We start from the raw sequence: 21091 nt of genomic DNA on the forward strand, positions 1-21091 counted from the left end.
ATTTAAATCAATCTAAATGAACCTAGTTTAGGAGTAAGGTAACTAAATCAATAAACGCGACATATCTAACGAGAGAGGTAATTAAAAGTAAGCATCAGTTAAATATATAAATTATCCTCTGATGAATTAAGCACTCGTTTGGGTGAAAGGAGCCATAATTTGGGAGTGAGTTTGAAACTTGCAGTAATGAATTTCTTAAACCTGACCGACCAAATTACCTTCTGTGATTTCTTGTTGCGCTGGCTTCTAACCACTAGATGGTGCTCACGTTCTTTAATATGATCTTTTTGTAATCGATGCAGGATTGCAATAGGCCTACTGAAGAACAATTGAACTATACACACGAGCCACCGTGTGTAAAGATCTGACACGTAATCCCCGCTAAGGAGAAAAATGTTGACATTTTAAAACCCTTAATTGGTATTGTAAAAGCTAGATCACAGATTGCTTTTTTAAATTTTTCATGCCAGCAGGAAGTTGGGTTTTGACTACGTAGGCCTTCGCACTGTGTTGCTTTGCCATTGATATCAAATATAATGGTCCCAGTGGTGCTGATGGTGAAAGTATTTGCACAGCGATGAGCGGAAGTCATTCCACAAGGGTATAATCTCATTTTCGTATCTGGCAGCCGCCTCCCTCGGCCCCACCCATTTTAACTGTACACTGGGCCTTGGTATAGCACAGGCAATATCCAAAAAGGCAGACGGGGGAGGAAAAAATCCAGATTAAATAATAAATTAAATGTATGTTGATTTATTCTAATCTCAGTGCCTGCTGTCTCTTTCTCTCACTGCCCTGCAGTAGTCCAGGTCATTACACCAATGTGGCCAGATGTATTATATCTGTTCATTTTTTCCTGTGATTTCCCCCCCCCAGTTTATTTCTGGGAATGTACTCGGAATGTGCCACCATTATCCGCCGGTCAATTAAAAAAAAAAAAAACGACTATAAATATCGCCCTTCGATTGGAAGGGAATTACTCAGAAGTGCTGTAAACTTTGACCAGCACGGGTTGAAAACCGAGAAGCGTGATTCTCCACTAATTAAAGACTGTGAATTTAATCCTCATATAATCAAGCCACCTGAGTCAAACGAACGTGCGGAGTTGGACGAGGACCTGAGAAGCGATGTGAACTGTAATTAAGCTGTCAGCAAGCGGAATGGCTGATGGAGAATGTGACAGTTTGTCCCTCAGTGCCTGTTAGCAGACGGCTTCAATATTTAATTAGCCACTTACGGATTAAAGTGGAATTAACTGGAAATCATTTGCAAAGAGAGTTACCTGCTGGTGTAGGTATGAGTTGTTATTGCTATGATGGTCACAGATAGAGAAAGATGTGTGTGTGTGTGCGTGTGTATGGTTGTGTGTGCGTGTGTTTTTGTGTGTGTGCACGTGTGCGCTCATATGTGTGCATGCGCGTGCCTGATTTTTCTCCTCTCTCTCCTCACTTTTTGTATTACCCATGTTTGCTAGTAATGTACAGAGTCTGAGTCTTTCAGTCTGTCTTCCTCTTCATCCATCTCTCATCCCCCTTTCAGCCCTCTTTTTCCTCCTTCTGTGTGACCCTTTAATTAAATTCTGTTATAGAGGGATTGGAGGGAGACTGAGAGATAAGGGACCCGTGCAAGTTGTCCTCGCTGAAGGTGATTTGTTAAGTCCATTGCGTGTGTTTTTTTTTTTTTCTTAAAGGGAGATGCACACATCATAACTGATTCCCACGTTAGTGTAAATATTCTCTCTTGCCTGGTCCTGCTGCTCAGATTTGAGCAGATCCTTGCCCCAGTGCTTGGACAGAATAGGCCAGAGTGGGCCAGGCAGTGAAAAGCTCTGGTCATGGGCATGATTAGCTTTGAGGATGGGGGTGGGGGGGCGTCTATCACTGGTTTTCTGACAGTGTTCTCTAACCTTGCACACAGGTGGCCACTCTGTGTGTGTATATTAAACCTCATGTGTGCCCTGATGTCTGCACTGTCAGGTTACCAGTAGGTGTGCCTTATTCCTTTAAGGGCATTGGAATCGATGGGGTAAGCAAACAGTAGATAGGGGATGGAGAGATTACGGGAGAGATGAGATAATATGGGGTGGGGCTGCTGGGTAGCTCATTCGGTAAACGCGCCGCTTGAGGTGCACGACTGAGCACCATGCTCTCGGATCTAATCCGGCCCATGCCTGGGCCTGTGCCAACTGGATGGCAGCCCCGCAGGGGTGGCGTACAGTTGGCCTTGCGTCGCCCAGTGATATGGGAGGGATACTTTCGGTGCGAGTAGCTGTGCTCATTGCTTGAGCGACTCCCGCTGGCCATCAAGGGAGCCCATGGCCCACTCTGCACACGTGTATGATTGGGTCTCCTTTGCCCCCGGTCCGTGCGTACGCGGCTTGCGGCTGCAGTGTGAAATGAAGCAGCCGGCTAGTTTGTGCTTCGGAGGAGAACTGCGAGTTGTCTTCACTCACCAGGGGCTTGCGGCTGCAGTGTGAAATGAAGCAGCCGGCTAGTTTGTGCTTCGGAGGAGAACTGCGAGTTGTCTTCACTCACCAGGGTGCTTGTTCTGAGTCTGCGAATAGGACATTCCAAAGTCAGAATGGGACAGGAGATGCCAAATGTTAAAAAAAAAAGAAAGAAAAAAAAAACAATGTAGGGAGAGAAAACATAAGGGAAAGGGAGAGATAACGGTAGATGAATGACAAAGCAGGTTTCTGACATCACTGTGATTGATGGTACCCGCTGTATCTTAAGTGCCCTTGGAGAGATCACACTCCACGCGCAGGTGTGACCTAAAATGGCTCGGCGCTCCCCGAACTGCAGCCAGGTGCATCTGAACGAGCCGCGGCGGCAAATTCGGGTTTGCCGGTTGGAGAACGGAGGACGAGGGCGTTCGAAAAAGGAGAGACAGAGAGAAAGAGAGAGGAGAGCACACACACCAGACCAGGCAGATGAAAAGTGGGAAGGAAGGATTCAGGAGGGCAGATGGGAGGAGAATGGGAGTGGGTGGGAGGGAGAGAGAGAGCACAGTGTTCCCTTGGGGGACTGCAGCCGTGTCACTTATGTAAGTCCCTCTTGAGGAGCCCCAGGAATAATTGATATGAACTGTGAGGAACCTCTCACGTGCCTCAGAAGAAACGGTCACGCGTGTTTTCCGTGACGCCGACGCGTACGTTTCTAAAACATGCCCTCCATGATCCAACACCCCACAGCTAGACACCGATTTTATTTCAGTTTTATCTACAGTAGGACATGGCATCTTACAAATGCTGTGGCAGAGTCGCTGAAGAAACTGAGCGAGCTGTCATAGCCAATACTTCAAACAGTGGCCTTTGCCGATCTGGTTTTCTTTTTTTAGTTTGTGCGTGCTCCATACATTTCTGCTTTTTGAAAGATCTATTTGTTTTCCATTATTTAAAAATATTTTGCCAATCACACTGCAGATCCAAGCCATGAAGGAGGAAAGATTAAAGTGGATGATGAGGAGGGGGGTGGGGAGGAAGAGGATGACAGGGAGGTTGAGTGAGACAGACAGGGGAGGAATGTGAAAGAAAAAACTGAACAAAGATGACAGCTAAGAGGAGGAGTAACGAGCATTGAGAGGAATGTTTGCATATGCGTGCGTGCTATGTGTGTGTGTGCATGTGTGAAAGCACCAGAATCTCTATCACACGTTCACACGCCGGCATGCACACACAGACACACACACACACACACGTACATACCACACACATAGCACACACATGCAGAGAGAGACCCTCAATTAAGCCTTGCAGTGTTTTATTCCCTCGGGAGTTTTAGATGGCTGCTCGTGCCGAAGTGAGGTGGGATAAAAATAGCCGCGCAGGCTGCCGCGCGCGGGCGAGATAGACCGGCAGACAGAGATGCGCACGAGCACAAGCCAACGGCCTCGCTCCCTCCGCAGTGTGGCCTGCCAGTCAAACGGCACCGAAGCCAAGCCGGTGTTATGTGGGGAAATCCACCGCATTCCGCTTAATCGGTTACGGGCTTTAACCTGGTTTTTATCCGCACTTAACGCATTTATTTTTCTTGATGGTGGACGTTACATTTTGTGTCGTTCTGTCAATTTGTTTAGAGGCCTCAATTTCGGGAATGTTGATAATGGATATTTGAATCAAAGGATGTCTCATTAAGAGATGGCAAACGTGTTCGTGCTTATTAGTGCAAGGACTGTGTGAACAGATGAAACTATACAACGACAGTGTGTACTGCCTGCAGGTAAACAGACCTTAGCCTCCAGCCTTCTTTGAAGTCACAGTATGCATTATTGATCATGTTGACAAAGTCACTTCAAAAACTTTCACGTCAGTAAAGAAGCGAGGAATTTGAATGAATGCAGTGGCACGTCAGCTCTGTCTTGCCCTCTGCCTCTCTCTCCCTCTCTATTTTCCACTCTGTTTTATCTAGGAGTCCAAATGCTAAACTAGAGTCTTTGATTTATACTTTTCTTTCAGTAGTCATTCTCCATACACACAAGCACACACAAACACACACACACACACACGTTTCTTCTCACGTGACTAATAATTGTTCTGTCCCTCTCATGTTCCCTCCACTTATCCCTTTTGCCTCTTTACCTTTCTCCCCAACTCTCCCTTTCCCCCTTACTTTTCCACTGCTTAGACTCTTTCCTCTTCTTGCTCTGTCTCCATCCCTCTCTTTCCAAGCATCTGTCACTGCTACTTGGCAACGGTTTCCACGGCTACAAAGCCTCGTTCTCTTTCTCCTTCATCTCCCTCTCTCTCTCTCTCCCCCCCTCTCTCTCTCTCTTTCTAAGATAAGCTTCTGAGACAGTCTCTCCGTTATGTCCGATTCCTAATGCATAGTTTCACGTGGAGAGTTTTCCGTCTAGAGCTTGGTGTTAGTGTGGTTTAGCCAGCTAATGAAGCCCAGCTCAGCAGCACAGGTGCAGGTGGCGAAGGCCTCTGGATTTACATCCCATTATCCTGAACATTTTATATAATGTATACATTACTTTCAATGGTTGTAATATGACTCTGACACACAATCAACATTTGGTCAAGGCTAGATTTCAGGGCAGTAATTCCAGTTCAAATGAGATTGCCCATTCTTCCTGTACTGTATGTACTGCACAATATTAAATATCCAGAGTGGTCTAAGAAGCAGGAACCCTCAACTACTCAAAAACAAAATGCCACCGGAACAGCTTTAATCCTTTGAACAGAGGTTTCCGTTTTCTCTAAAAACAGAGGTTTTTAAACTGCTGTTAAGAATTGAATGTTAATGGTTGCGCAGGTCAGGGAGTAAATCAATAAATCAACAAATCAATGTATTTCAATATAGCTCCTTAGGCTGTGCAACACAAAGAAGGGATTGTAATGGGTGTAGAAGCTATAAAAGGGGCCTAGAGTTATTGGTTTTTAAAAATGTAAAAATCACACAAAGATAAACTAATAGAAATGAAAGAAAAGCGGAAGTCATGCATGTAAAACAGTGAGCGTCTGTAAAATAAAGCAGTTCGCTCAGTAAGTCCCAAAGCCCTTTGGGGGAAAATAAAAAGTCTTCAGTGTGGGTTTGGGAGAATGGTTGGGAAAGCTGCTTTCAGAGAATAAAAACAGAAGAAGTCTCAAGGGTGAGCAGGCGCAGTCCTCCCTCACACTGATAGCTAATACACAGTCTTGATCCCCCCCCCCCCCCAGATGCTCCAGATCTGATCAAGGCCTAGAAGGAGGGCAAACAATGTCAGCTAAGACACTCCCTTTAACCACTGTGGTTTTATCAGAGCATTCCCAGGTGGCAAAGTTGTATAAACTGCACATACAGACAAAATAATGAGCCTTACCAGAGCTTATATGCTTTAAAAGCTGAGTTCGGAGGTTGCTAACATAGTCAAACTAAAGCTGGGCCTTTTTGAATGCGAAGTGAACGGTGGAAAAGAACGACTGTTTGATTTTTATGCTTCCGTATGAATTGCAACGGAAAAGCAAAAATAAACATTCAGAAGAAGAGAACTGCGTGTACTTCGCCGATCCCTTGCGGGGCAATTCAGCTTAGAACCAGCAGCAAACAGAAAGCCAATTAAAACGGATACATAAGCGAAGACTATTCTGAGGGTAGAGCACCCTAACTGGATTGCATGGATGACTGTATGTGCTTCACTCCACCACCTAACCAACTACTGGACCCGAGGGAACATTAAATGAATTTCCATTAATATAGGGTTCTGAATGTATTTCTTCGTTTTACTTAACGCTCATTAAATGCACCGGAATTTCTCATCGGAGGTAGATTTGAATCCCTAGTCATCTCCCAGTTTCATTTGCGCCATTAATTAAACATTTCCATGAGATCGGTTAGCCAGCAGAACTTCAAGCTCTGGCGGAGAGAGAAAGGGCTTCTGATGAACGTCTGCATACATAACCGAAAAAATCTCCGACTGATTTTCCGTGTTTGTTTATGAAGGAGTCAGCAAATGGGTCCCCAATGCGCTATGTGATGGAGAGACTCAGTCATATTCGTTCATGCGCTGAGGTAAAATACAGACCGCGCTGGTCTAAGCTCTGGCTCAACTGGGTGGAAAGACGGACAGATTAGCCTTCCTCCGCTTGCTATCTCACCCAGCTGCACCCAGCATCCACATCTGTCACGACATGAGTTCTGCGCTGTGTCCACACCTGTCCTTGGACCCAATTACCATTAAGTTCACAGCTCCCATTTCCTCGATGTTAGGAGATTGAATCAGACACCATGAGCATGAGAGTTTGATTAAAGAGCAAGTACTTGCTGGTCTTTGTGGAACTGATTCTGCATTGTAAAAGATAATGCTGATTAAACACATAATAAAATGATGTCCCAAATTAACTTTAGACAAAAATAATAATAATACAGTGGCCCATATAATCAATCCTTCACATTTAATCAGACATGGTTTAGCAAGGACAAAAATTGCTATTGTGAATTTGCCGTCATTTCATTGAAATTCTGATCTCAGTCTGCGCTAAAAGTATACAGTACCGTGTTGGGGGATTATAACCTTCTTTCAGGCATACTAGGAGACAAATACAGGTCACTGGACTTCAACGTATGTTCAGAAAAACATTCCACCATTCTGTTCAAACACACTGAGAATCGATACAAATACTTTACAGAAAGAGTTTGAGAGTTGAGAAATGTCTCCTGTTTCTATGGAGAACAATCTGGCTAATTTTAGAAGCAGAAAAAATAGACCACCCTTTGACTCAATGCTCTGTGCTGTTTTTGTTCCGAAGTTGTTCTTTATTTTTATATTTAGCTTCAATCTGTAGTGAGCTGTTAATCTAGACAGCAATTCATTTCCATCTTGAATAATCATTTTTCAGGCTATGTGTGGTGAACTTAGAATTTTATGTTGCAGATTGGCTGTTATTTTCACACCTGTTTGAGCAAGCACTGAGCCCACTGATTATCAACTGTGGTCTACTAATAAGAATTAAAGCTGGTAAGCATCTTCATTTAAACATAACAGTATGTGCAGTGGTTAGAGAGGGCAATAATGTTGACATTCTCTACCTCTCTTTCAGCTCATGATTATATCTGGACTAGTCATCGGCAATAAAACAATGGGTGAACTGCATCAAATTCTAGACACAGGGTAATGGCTTAATTCCAAACTACAAGGCTCAGACTAAAATGCCCATTATTGCCCATATTCCTGTAAGACCTCTCAAACAAGGTATCTTTAAGAGGTTCAATCCCTTCCCTCCCATTTCTGTACCACAAGGGTCAGTCTTTGGCCCCTTGCTTATCTTCATAGTACCTGTACCACAAGGGTCAGTCTTTGGCCCCTTGCTTATCTTCATAGTAGGTCATTAACTTATCATGCTGTTCTGCAGGCCACCATTAAACAGATCATACTCTGATTGCTTTTCGTGTCTGTTGCTGGCATGCAGATTCCTCACATGTTTTGAAATGGTTTGAGGAGACCGTGATTGTGATCTGTCAGTTCATGCTCAAATACTTCTGAAAAAAAACATGTGCTGAAGTTCTTTTCTCCCAGTTTGTAATGTCCAACAGAGCTCATGCTGCAGCGTTCATCTCAATCTCCATTGTTGTTGATTTGTGCGCAATCGAGAAGGTGCTTGCCTCCAAAGCTCAAGATGTCTTCACCGTTTCTTTGCACACTGCGGTCAATGCGTTGGGCTCACACTGGTTTGAGTCTTTGAGGCAGACGGTTTGAGTGCTGCACAACCAGCAAGGGTCACTGGTGCGTGGTGAGACATTGTCATCCCGGCCAGGTGAAATCCTCCCCTCCATACCAATCATGCATTTCTCTGTCATGGCTGGCTACCCTGACTAAGATGGCTGACCACTCTTTGTAAGATAGAGTTTTACTGGACTGGTCCACTCGACGTTACCTTCAAGTAGCTCTTCATCTGCTGATCTGCAGGCTAGACATTGCATCAGTTTCATTCTCTTGGTTTAACATAATGATACCGTTTTTGTGAATGATGCATTCTATTTCCACCACTTATGAACAGTACAAAGAAGAAAGAACGTGTTTTTCTCTCACTGTTACCAATAAATATATTATGTATTTGTATTCTGTGCAGTTTCTCAACATTTTCTACCTTTATCCGCTTGAATTTGTACTGAATGTAACCAACCCTCAGATGGTTACGTTCGGTCAAACCTGCTGCTGGGGGGGGGGGGGGAGAGAAGAACCCTGTATTTAACATACGCTTTACTGATGCAGAAAAAAATGTCTTTGTCCTGGACCACTGAAGTTGGCATCTCGAGGGTGTGCCGTTCACCAGTCGTGGTGCCACACTGGCCGACGAACGCAAGCTTAATGATAGTGCTCACCACTTTAACTGTGGGGTTAAAATGTACAGTTAACGCACAGCGTGTTGTTCACGGTCCTGCGATCGTAAGTGGCACAGTAATGGTTCTATAGATGCAGTTTGGTAGGCGTGCTCTTGCGCTTCTGGCCTTTTTGCTCATATAGTCACTCTTGGGCTATTTGCGATGCTAAACCATTTATTATGCAACTGGTTCTGAATGAACATGGGAGCATTTCCTCGATTATTATTCCGCCGTGCTCTCCCCTCTTCGTCTCTCTCTCTCACCCTGTGACTCCCCGCTATCACCCAAGGTCGCCTAAATTGATTCGAGTGCGCTGAGGAATTTCCAGCAGGTTTTTTTAATTACATCGGTAGCATTATTTCGTAGGTCTCTCCCCACAGGCTTTCATTCCTCATTTTGGCGGACTTTAATGGCTTGCTCCAAAGTAAATGGTTTTCCGTAAAATAGAGAACAAATACCAGAATTGGCTGCTATATGTGTAAAATACTCAAAGGTATATACATGTCTAACATTGTGACTTTATAAAAATAAATTTCGTGAGCGTTACATTTAAGTTTTATCGTAATCGATGCGTATAAAATTGGCAACAGCTGATTTCACGGAGAATGTAGCCAATGAACCTGTGAAGCCTTGTGAGTCGCATTCGAACAGACTCCTAATTCATTGTCGCTCATACAAGGCGAAAGCGATGCAATGATGATGATCAAGGAACACGAGAAACTCTCTCTCTCTCTCTCTCTCTCTCTCTCTCTCTCTCTCTCTCTCTCTCTCTCTCTCTCTCTCTCTCTCTCTCTCTCTCTCTCTCTCTCTCTCTCTCTCTCTCTCTCTCTCTCTCTCTCTCTCTCTCTCTCTCTCTCTCTCTCTCTCTCTCTCTCTCCCGCGCTAGTACTTGCGAGGTGAAGAAAAAGCAGGGGCATTTCATCAGGTCTCAGCTGTCGACAGAAGAGTAGCATCTACAAGGCGAAGAAATCCGAAAAAGACGTTGCCTATACATCCATCAAAGCAGCATCATTTTGGACATCATGCAGGTAATTTGAGTTCGAATCGGTTGTTGGCGCTTGGAATTTCCTATTAGTGTACTGGTGCGCGTAAAATTCAAGTTTTATTAAACAAGATCGTCGCTGTCCACAATGTTAAACAACTCAGTTGATGTAAGAAAGTTAATGTAACAAAGGGTTTAATTGGTAAACATCACTGGTAGCGCCGTCTAGCAGCCTTATTCTGTTAAGGGTGCATGCATTTCTCTCATAAAATATTCCCGGGTCAGAGTTGTGATGAGCTGAGTTATATAATGGTACAGTAGCGGCACTGTCGCCTGAAACAGGAGCGCACGCTTTCCTGCTGCATGTGCAGGTCACCCGCGAGCTATGTTTGTGCATACGTGATTATATCTTATACTATCAGTCTAATCTGTTGCCTTGATGTGATTAAAGTTTTGATTCTCTTAGTGTCCATCCGAACATAACATTTTCCCCAACATAACATGGAACTGCACTCCACATGTTAATTTATTTATTTTGTAAATATAAGCAACATTAATAAGTGTAATTATTTTATTCTTAATGCGACAATGCTTGTTTTTAGTCAGGTAGGCGGTGACTGCATCATTTCTTCTGTAGCCAGGGTCAGGTCACCCTAGGTCGCGTGTTGTGTGATGGAAAGTGTAGCCCTACCTTGCAGACCAGTCAGTTGTCGATTTGCTTCGATTCAAGTCAAGGGGACCCTGTCATAATGTTCTGGTTTAAAACTTGGTAAATTCGAAGGGACACTTGTAGCCTATTCGATTCTGTATTTTTCTGAGATGATACATTCAAGTTAAAATAACCAGTATAGTCTATGTAATGGTTGTCAGAATTTATTCAGAAAAATCCAAAATAGGTGCAGACTCGCTCATTAGTTATGAAAAGGCTTACGTGTCAGCGTTCTCGTCCTAAACAGTTTGGGGAATTGTTTAAAAAAAATTAATAAAAAATATTATCGGAGAGGCAATTTGGTGAACAATCCAGAATCCGTTAATTTAATGTAAGTAAAAACATTTACGTGACACAGTCTACACTCTTCGCATCGGCAGGCTGCACTTTAGCTGTGGTTTGATAACCAAATTATCACTTTCAAGGAAGTAGTGTGGAAGAAAATGTATTAGTGCGGTGAAACGTAGATGTGCTTGGTCATCGATACAATAACAGCAAATTGAATTTAAACCCACCAGTGATTTGGTAAAACAAGACATAAGTGCGGATATGGACATTCAATAAGATGCTACAGCGGAGCCCACTTCCGGATACTTCGCAGAAAGTTGCCTGAAGACACGGGCATCTGCGTAAACATGGCCAGCGGTCTTACTTGTGAACCTAAAAGCGCGAACATTCTCGTATTCAGTTTCCACAAATTTGAAACAGGCCGTACTGTACATTATCTGCTTAATAGTATTTTGTCATTTCAGATTACTTCATCTAAGTTGGCTCTGTGATACTCCACACCTACAACTGTTTGTGCCAGTAACTGAAGTTTTAAACATATTTGGAGACACTTTCCCATAAGCTTCATTCCATCACACAATTCAGTCTGTTACATTGGATAAAAGGTACGTTTTCTGTGTAAACTGTAGAAAACTACAGAAAGTTGAATTTACCCTGATAATTTTGCTACAGAGACTTTTTACTAATGCCCATTTTCTGGTGCATTTCACATTAGTTTCCTGTGAATCCAACAAGTTTTCCATGCAAGTGAGAATTTATGCATTGTTTGGATGTAATCATATTATTGCATTTCATCCATTTACCGGGCAATCTCAACCTGAGTGACGCGCGGAACAAATATTAATTTGGTCCAGCGAATACAAACATGTTTAAACAAGTTATTCTGAGAAAGAAGCCCAAGAAAACTGGCCTCTGACACACAATAGATGCTTTATGCCAAGACAGCAGAAAACTCAGCCTGAAAGCACATTGTTAAATTTAACAGGAATGCACTTTAAATTGGCTTGCAGAAGATATGGAGTGGAAGAATGCAGATGTTCTAGGTTTAATAAGAAAGTTTAATATGAAGATGCTCTCGCTCACACACTTGCTAATTCTCTCTCTCTCTCTCTCTCTCTCGCTAGCTATATTTTCACATATTCACTCAGCATACATTTGGTGCGGCACAAGACATGACACAATGTCGTCGATGCATTAAAATACAGCACATGACAATGAACTCGTGTTCCCTCACATTTTGAGTCACTCTGATCCACTGTAATGTAATGTCATGCAAAATAAATCCCCTCTTTGCCATTTTTGAGTAAAAGGTGGACCTTTGGAAAATAAGTTATGCAGTATTATTAATCTTATATAGAAGATCCATACGGCTGCTTGGGTTGCACACACAAACTCGGTTTGGGCCAGCAGACATTACATGGAAAACAACCATAGACTGTGTGCCACTCATTCATACAAACGGCCATCGGGTCAGTAATAGGTCTTGGGGGAGACAGACGGCCACTCATGAATAATTTGGCGTGTCCAGGGCTATGTGTAACCTCATCTACTGGGTGATAAGGGAAGAAACATCGAATGGAGTCTGATCTAATCATCACACATCAGACGTGAAGGAAATCACTAAGAGCTTTCCCTTGCCTCTGCTGCCATAATGCTGTTGTTATATTTAAATAAAGTTTTTATTGCTTGTTCTAGCACTTAAGATGCTGGGCTCTAAGGTGCTGGACAAGGCTTCTATAGGCACAAGCAAGATACCTTACCTAAAATCAGTAACATTTCAGCCGAATAAATGCGTAATGTTGGTAAGTTGTGTCTGCAAGAAATATGTAAACTGTGCCTTGGCTCTGAACATCTAAATCAACGAATGAATTTGTTGAACAAGGTTTGAGACATTCCGCACGGTAAAATGCCCGGTGTTAATTCAACTCCAACAGTCCATATGAGTCCAGTAGGGTCTCAGAGTCCAGGGTCCATAGATACTCTGTAAGATTTGATTTGGCACTGAACATTTCACTGTACAATAACATATTATTAGCGTCCTTCGGAGGCAGGTACTTGCTGTTCCTCTCTATTGCATGATCAGTACGGAGAGCCGGGTCAAGGATGGCCCGAGTCTCTCTGTTAACCATGTCCATGACTGTAAACTCTCCCACTGGACCCATTAAGTCTCTGCAGTGTCCTGACTGCCGGGAGAAGAGCGGACCGCATAATTGAAACTCGGCTTTTTAAAATTTATTTATTACGACGCTCGAGTGAGTGTCTCCCCGGAGTGTTACATTCCCACCCCAAGGGGGACGTGTTCATCAATATAAACACTGTCAGATGCGAAGTTATCCACACGCTAGCGCACATTCATCAGCACGCGTGTGCTCGTGTAGGAATACATTACTCACAGGGAGAGCTGTGCGTCTCAGTAGTCCTTGCCGCACCTCCGCCGTATGAACGGAAGTGTGTTTACACAAAGATGCCAACGCAGAACGCACACACGCACGCGGGCGTGTACATACACACGGACCAGTTTCCTGCCCACACGCGGACGTGCCGAGAGGAACACGGGTCTCCTCGCGGAGATGAGGGACAGCAGGAGCACGGAGTCGTGCACACAAACAAGGGGCGGCACTAGGCACTAATCACTGAATCGCTCCTGGTTGTTAGCGTGGCCGTTCTGATTTATGCAGTAGCGTGCAGTTTTTTTAATGTCTTGGTCTTGCTTTCTCAGTTATCTTTCAATTAGGGGTTTTGCATGGATTGAAATGCAGTGTCTTCAATAGTAAATAATTATGCAAATATAATTCACTCAGTAATTATGAAAACAATGAACAGCTATAGTAATCGCACGTCACATAGCTATGATACTGATAATAATTGATATTTTTATTATTTCAATATTATATCATTATTATTTAATAGCAGCGAAATAATAGCGCTTCGATGGATTGGCGACCTTTCCAGGATGTATTCCTGCCTCTCACGCAATGCATGCTGGGACAGGCTCCAGCCCACCCACCACCCCCTTATGACCCCAACCCCAAATCAGGAATAAGCAAGTTATATAATGAATGTATGGATGAATATAATAATAATAATAATAATAATAATGTATTTAATTGACTGTTTTTTAATGCTGGCGTAACTCATGGTAGTAACAGAAATATCAGATTCTTTCTTGGCCTCCCTCTTTCTGTCAAACTAATTTCAAGATGGAATGTTGAAATGAGCATGGGAATAATGAAATGTACATGAATATTTAAAACGATCACCACCAACAAGGCTTAATATTGAAGTGGTGATGTTTCATTAGTAACTTGAGGATGTATTACTTATTTATGCACATGTTTTTATTTATTTATTCATGTTCTTAAATTATTTGATGCTTTGATGTTAGATGGAGGCTGTGTAGGCCAGCCTCTCTCTCCCACCAGGCAGTCAGCGGCGCAGTCTCTCCCCCTTGCTGTATGAGTTATCATTGCACTCCTTTCTTTGTTTTAGGGGAATTGGAGAGGTAATATTGCGATAGGTTATTTTGTAGTTTTGACGATTTGTTTGATTGAAGAAGAAGAAGGCCGGTCTCTGTTTCCGCCTGTGTCTTGTGTCTCCCGCGTAGCGTCCGCGTCACTCTGTGTTTCTTTTGTATTTCTGGTAGTTTAGACATGCCGGTTTTTTACTGCGCCGGTGGTCCAGCTAAGAGGTTTTGAGTTTGTTTTATTATTTATGGGAACGTGATTTAGGCATGCTTCCACAGAAGTTCAGGCTATGGCAGCCAAATTGATGTTATGGGAAAAGTTAGAACAACACCGTCATCGTCATATGAACAATATTTTGTTTGTCTGGTAGATTTAAGTACAGTATAGTGTACCTGAGAGAGATAGAGGAAGGGCATTTGGTACATGTCAGTCAAAGCTGGGAGTTCAGGGATTTTGGGAGATGTATGGATTCATGGGTAACTGGTTTTGGTTTTAAAGGAGAACTTTGAGATCTTTCAAGTACATAACTGAAGTTATATTTAATTAACATCCTTTAAGATTGTAACCATACCATCGGAAAAATAATGAGGCAACCTGGACCTACTTCTGGGGAAAAAAACTTGTTTTTTGCAAGTATCCTGAAATGCACCAGCTTGTACAGTAATTATAGAAATCTGATCTTTGTCGTAATCTCCAGATTTCCCAGCTTTCATCTTTAACTGCCAGATTTAAGCCTGTGGGATCCTTCTGGTGTTGGTTTGTTTGTTTAATACAATATTAATGATACTTCACCTGAACTATTTGCTTTTATAATTTTTCTTTTGAAATGTGGGACCCAACTGTACTGATATTATTATTTTCATTATAATTAGTTACTTGCTGGACAACATATGTGGGATGCATACAAAGTATCAATTCATAAAACTGCTTATTGAAGGAATAGAATAGTGCAGGAATGGTTAAATTTTGAAACTTTTGTTGTGGCCTTGTGAAAGATTCAAGATCCCCTCAGAAGCATCCCTGAAGGCTTTAAACCGCAATAAATAATACCTTATTATTGAATGTTTATAGCACACTGGGATGTGTCTTGGACAGTCCAATTATTTGGAGAAACACATTGATTTTGTTTTGGTGCAAGGGGAGAGAGGGTGGGATGGCCTCTGTTGTCTGTCAGTTGATATATTAATAAAAGACGCCACTTTGTCAGGTGGAATAGTCAACTGTACTTTCTCATTAGTAATAACTCAGATTCTGGTACAGTGATAACGGTGCAAAAATAAGTAGGGGAGGCTTACTGGGGGAGGGAATACTCCAGGGGAGACCAGGTTGGTTACTGCCCTTATTTGATGTGCTATAATGTAATTGGCCAGGGCAAGTGCAAATGAACCATATTTGGTGGTACAAACAGTCTAATAAAGTATGTGCAAGGATATGTGTATGTGATTTGCTTGTTAATTGAGTCATAATACTAACTGGCATACACATATAGGGTGTGTGTGTGTGTGTGGTGTTTGTTCATGTGTGTGCGTGTCTGTCTGTCTGTGTTTGTGTGCACATATTGTGTCTATATTGCCTGTGTGTGTGTGTGTGTTTGAGTGCACATGTATGTGTGTGTGGCATGCATGTGTGTCTTCAGTGCACATATGTGTGTGCTTGTCTGTGTGTGGTGTGTGTGTATATACGCACACAGGTGCTGATCCCTCTGCTCTTCTCCCGCATTTTCTTTCCTCTCCCTCCGGTTCTGGCTGTCTTTGGTACATTTAAATATGTCAGATGCGCTTTATTTGAAACCCTAGTCCGTGATGTTCCTTAGAGGTGCGAACGCCTGGCTCCAAGCCAAGACGAGCGTGGTGCCTGAATATCATTACAGAGTGCGCTGTTGTCCTGCGAACAAAGCACTGAATCTCACTGCTGCTCAATTAGACTCCATTCATTTCACTGCAGCAGGGATGTTGCCAAAGCACAATTACACTGTCAACAGACCTGATTTTAAATTAAAGCTAAAAAACAACTAGGAGGGGATGATCAAGTAAAACAGTTGTGCCGGTAAAACGTTTTCAGCAGCTTGTTTAATAAATCCCCAAAGTGAAGTTTGTTAGCTTGTTTGTGCGTTCCACTCACTGCATATTTTTCGCTGTCAGTACCGCAGACCTTGTTTCTTTTTGTCCGTCTCTGAGCTCCGTCTGTCATTCTGTGCATTTTTCCACACCTTTTCTTTCTCCGACTTTTAAGCTTTGTGCGAAATCAGGCTCGACGCATCCTCCTGATTGGACGCACCTGCAGACTGTTTGTCATTGGTCTTTTGATTTGGACGTCTTGTCAGTTGGGAGGCTGGAAAGCAGGTCGCACCGTGCCTTCTCTGAGAGCGCCTGTCTCTTGATGAAAGAGCCGCCGCTTTAACATTTGATGCGTTTGAACTGAGCGATTGTTTCCCACCCGTCCCAATTCCTGCTGTCGGGGATGACTGATACAGAGAACTAAAGATTGCTACATAAGGATAGGAGCTCCTCAGTGGCCCTTGTATTCATCTGAGTCTGTATCAAACAGGCATTCATGTTGCATTAGGCTGTGGACCTGTGGACCTGTGGGGGTGGGGGGGGGGGATGATGTGACAGATTGGCAGAGATCTCCAGCAGGAGGGAGAGGTGGAGAGGACCTGGGAGTAAGAGGACTGACAGAAGGGTGGAGCAGGAAAAAGCTGGGGGGGGGGGGAAATGGATGGATATAAATGGAGGGTCGCAAAAGAACAGGTGCAAGTGGGAGGAAAGATGGAAAGGGAAGCAAAAACAAGAAAAGAAAGTGAGACACAAAAGAGGCAAGGAAGGAAGTGGGATGTGCGCCTTTTGTTTTGTTGTTGTCGCTGGGTTTCCTCCTGTAGCCTCTTTTGCGGCGCGCGCTTTGTGGCCGAGCGTCTGCCTGGTGCCTCGGCTTACGCCTGTCAGAGCTAAGCAGTATGTGGGGGCGGAGTCAGGTGGGGAGCGAATGGGGAGGGCGAGTGGCGGGGCGCGAGGTTTGGGCAGATACATCCTGAGCTGATATGGTGGGGATTTCTGTTTTTTGTTTTTTTCTTTTTTTTTTTGCAGACAGACAGACTGGAAACTGTCCAAAACGCGAGCTCGGATTAGCGAGAGAGAGAGAGAGCGAGAGTGGGACGGAGAGCGGGGGGGGGGGGGGGGGGGGGGGGGGGGGGGGGCACAGGGCTAAAAATATCGCCCGCGTTGCTCCGTAGCGCGGCGAGGCGGGGGCTCTACGTACGACGGAGGGCCCGCTCCCGGTGAGGGATCTTAATCACGCGTGATTAATTAATGGAGGCGCCCGTCTGTGACGCGAGAGGCCCGGTTTCCATCTTCCTGCCTTTTTTTAGTGAGCGCTTTATCAATATCCAATATCTCTGGCTCAAACCGGCCCTCCTTCCACAGAGGAAAAAAAAAACAACCGATTAGGGTAAATAACGATAGACATAGTGGATATAAACTGTCCTCTTCTCTCATGGAGAAGGGAAATAATGAGGGCATCTGACGTTCATGTGTGTCAGAGGCTGGAGGAAGGCACTATAAATACATGCGTAATGAGCAATGTTGAATAATTGATTATTCAGCATACAGCTACATACCCCTGTAGCACTAAGCCCTTTAAAAAAAAAAAAAAATTCCCTTGTGGTTGAGTCTGTTGTCAAAACAGGCTTCTAAGGAGCTGCTCAGGGCGACGTAGCAGCCGCACAGAGGAACAGAAGCGCGGGGTTAACCCGTTGTTAGGGGGGGCTTTTCGGAGCCCCTTCAGGAAGAGAGCTGGCGTGCCGGCTCCCAGGCAGAGGTCAGAGAATCAGGCAAAGACACCGCCGCAGGCCGCAGGCTGTCGGGCCACATGCTGGAGACAACTCTGACATGCACGCGTACCCACAGACACACACACACACGCACACACACACACACGCACACACATACATACATGCACATACACATACGTATATACTCACATGCATATACATACACACACACACGCACACACACACACACACACACACACACACACACACACACACACACATACATACACACACACACACGCACACACACACACACACGCACACACATACATACATGCACATACACATACGTATATACTCACATGCATATACATACACACACACACACACACACACATACACATATACATACACGCACATATACATACGTGCACACTCACATGCATATACATACACACATACACACATGCATACACACAAGCACACGCATACACGCACAGATACATACATACAGAAACACACACACACACAGATGTGCATATGATCATGCATTTTCTTAGATGTGCGCAGGTACACGCAAACACACATGAAAAAATACACACGCACAGACACAAATACACACACAAGCAAGGAAAGAGGCACACACAGACAAACCACTGAGGCTCAGATCTCCAATATTTTTGGCAGTTCACGAGAGAGTCCATACAACATAAAAGAAATCTCTGTTGATAGCGATATGCTTTGGAGCCCCTGTTCAATGTGTCCTTTGGTGTTTAAAAATGTATTGGCCTGTTCTGCCTCTTTTGTTAAACAGAGCAACCCGCTTATACTGCAAGATAAGTCACCGTTTACAGCTGTCTGGTTTGACTTGTGTGTGTGTGTTTTTTTTTTTGTTTTTTTTCGCTGAACACAGTCTGTTCATTAATCTGATTCACCTCACACCAGGACCAGACGGCTCAGCAAACGCAGACCCGTGAGAGAGTCGCACGCCCGTAAGAGAACAGAGCCGTCTGATGCTTTCTGAGTGTGCTCTGGGACCCCCCTGACCAGAGACCACCGGCGAGATTTACCATCGCTTTACACTCCGCCGGGCTCGAAGGCATGAGCCGAGAATTTGCAGTGAGGAAGTTGTACTTTGTCTCGGATAAACAAGTCATACCTGCTCAAATGGATCTGGGAGACTCAGATATGGCCAGCGAGCAGCCAATCAGCTGTCAGACGCGAGCCTGGTGCCCTGGATATATTCTGACAACTCTGACGGCTCCATTAGCTGCACACCTGTTTGTCTGTGCGTATCTGTGAGTGCGTGCGTGTGTGTGTGTGTGTTTGTGTGTGCGTGCATGTGTGTGCGTTTGCGTTTGTGTGTGCGAGTGTGTTGGCGTGCTTGTGTGTGTTTGTGTGTGTGTGTGTGTGCATGCATGAATGTTTGTGTGTGTATGTGTGCAGGTGTGCATGAATGTTTCTGTGTGTTTGTGTGTGGTTGTTTGTGCGTGTGTGTTTGTGTATGTGTGTGCATTTGTATGTATGGCTGTGTGTTTGTGTGTGTGTGTGTGTCTCACACGCGTATGTGTGTGTCTGTTTAAGTCATGCATGCTGGATGAGGATTAATTGGAGTCCACACCACATCCTAGATTTTACTTACCAGTTACTTTGCGTCTTGGCTGAACCGGCCCCTATTAATAATGTAGCACAGTCAGGGGTCTAATCCAATCACGTTGGAGACGCTAAGCACAGGCGATGTGGCTGAAGCGACAGATCGAGGCGAGGAGGAGAGCGGGCACAGGGGCAATAAATTATGGCATGACAATCAGCAATTTGAATAACATTTGCATATGGAAAGAATTTAGGATATCATCCGAATCGCTCCCTGTGGTGTACTGTGCTCCATAATGTACGAACCGCCCGCAATATGAAAGCCATCGTTTATAATCCACTCCCTCTATTCTTCTCCGACACAAAAGGTTGAGCCTTCTTTGGCCTTTTTTTCAAAGAAAATTTTTTCAGTTTTCATCGCTCCCTTTATTTGATTTCTCTAATCTGGTTTTTAAAAAAATGATCTTTTGATTAAAGGACTTGTAGATTTATACCCAGCTTTCTCATGTGCTCATTATGTAAGGTTCTGTCTCTCTCTCTCTCTCTCTCTCTCTCTCTCTCACACACACACACACATCCTGTAGAATGTACAGAAATAGTTATGCAAATTTCTGCTGGGTAAAGTGGTTTTATATAATCTTCATATCTCCCGCTCCCTCTTCTTCCCCTCCGCTCCCCTCCGCTCTGTCCCTTTGCTCTGTCAAATCAACTTTCCTGGATTCATTATGATAACAGCCTCCCGTTTCGCTAAGAACCAACCCCTTCCTTTTCCTTCTAAAAAAAAAAAAAAAAGGTTTCCTTTCTATTTATAAACCGGAGGGCTGGCGTGTGCGGTCAGAGTTCCAAGGGGGTGTAGAAATTCATTTTCCATTTCACCCCATGCACTGTACCCCACTACCCCCTCCACACATCCCCTGCCCCCCCCCCTCCCCTCCCTGCCCAGCCCCCACCTTCCTCTCTCTTGTGTGATTCACAAACACAGCTCTACCCCATTCCGTCCTTTTTACACCGAAACGACGAGCTGAAATGAAACCCCGCCATGAACACGGCGTCCTGTCAGGATGCAGGCCGTGCGATTAGCGATGGCGGTGAAATTGGGGTCACCCGCACGTCTCCCTCCCTCATCCCTTTACTCCATTCGCGGCTACGCGACATTCAAACGGCCGCTTGGAACACCCGAGTTCCGTAACACCACCTTCGGATTAAAGGGGGGGGGAGGGGGGGGTACATTTAACACCCCCCCCCCCGGGTCATTTTTCCGGCTGTCCGTTGCCGGTGGTCTCCCGTGGCCCGGTTAACGCTGAAGTCCGTTAGCGGTGAAACCGAGCCCGCGCCCCTTTGTGTCTGAACGGTGCGGCTAATTGTCTCACACCTGTATTGGGTAACTGCTCCGATGCTCACCTTTTCTGTTCAGAGTGAGGACGGGGCTCGGCTGTCCACTGTTCTTGTGCCGAGCCTTCAGACATTCAACAATGGTGATGGACA

General features: G+C 44.4%; 1 protein-coding gene across 2 annotated transcripts in view; it reads left to right on the top strand.

The window, feature by feature from the left end:
* Window positions 1-9676: 9676 nt before the first annotated feature.
* LOC118237067 (calsenilin-like) overlaps window positions 9677-21091 on the top strand; it is a 42066-nt gene continuing 30651 nt past the window's right edge. For both annotated transcript variants that reach the window (XM_035435475.1, XM_035435476.1), the window contains exon 1: window positions 9677-9832. In XM_035435475.1, the coding sequence (XP_035291366.1) occupies window positions 9827-9832 (6 nt within the window). In that variant the 5' untranslated portion in view covers window positions 9677-9826. The remainder of the gene's footprint in view (window positions 9833-21091) is intronic.

This window comes from Anguilla anguilla, chromosome 10, assembly GCF_013347855.1.
Source record: "Anguilla anguilla isolate fAngAng1 chromosome 10, fAngAng1.pri, whole genome shotgun sequence".
In the NCBI taxonomy this organism is placed as follows: domain Eukaryota; kingdom Metazoa; phylum Chordata; class Actinopteri; order Anguilliformes; family Anguillidae; genus Anguilla; species Anguilla anguilla.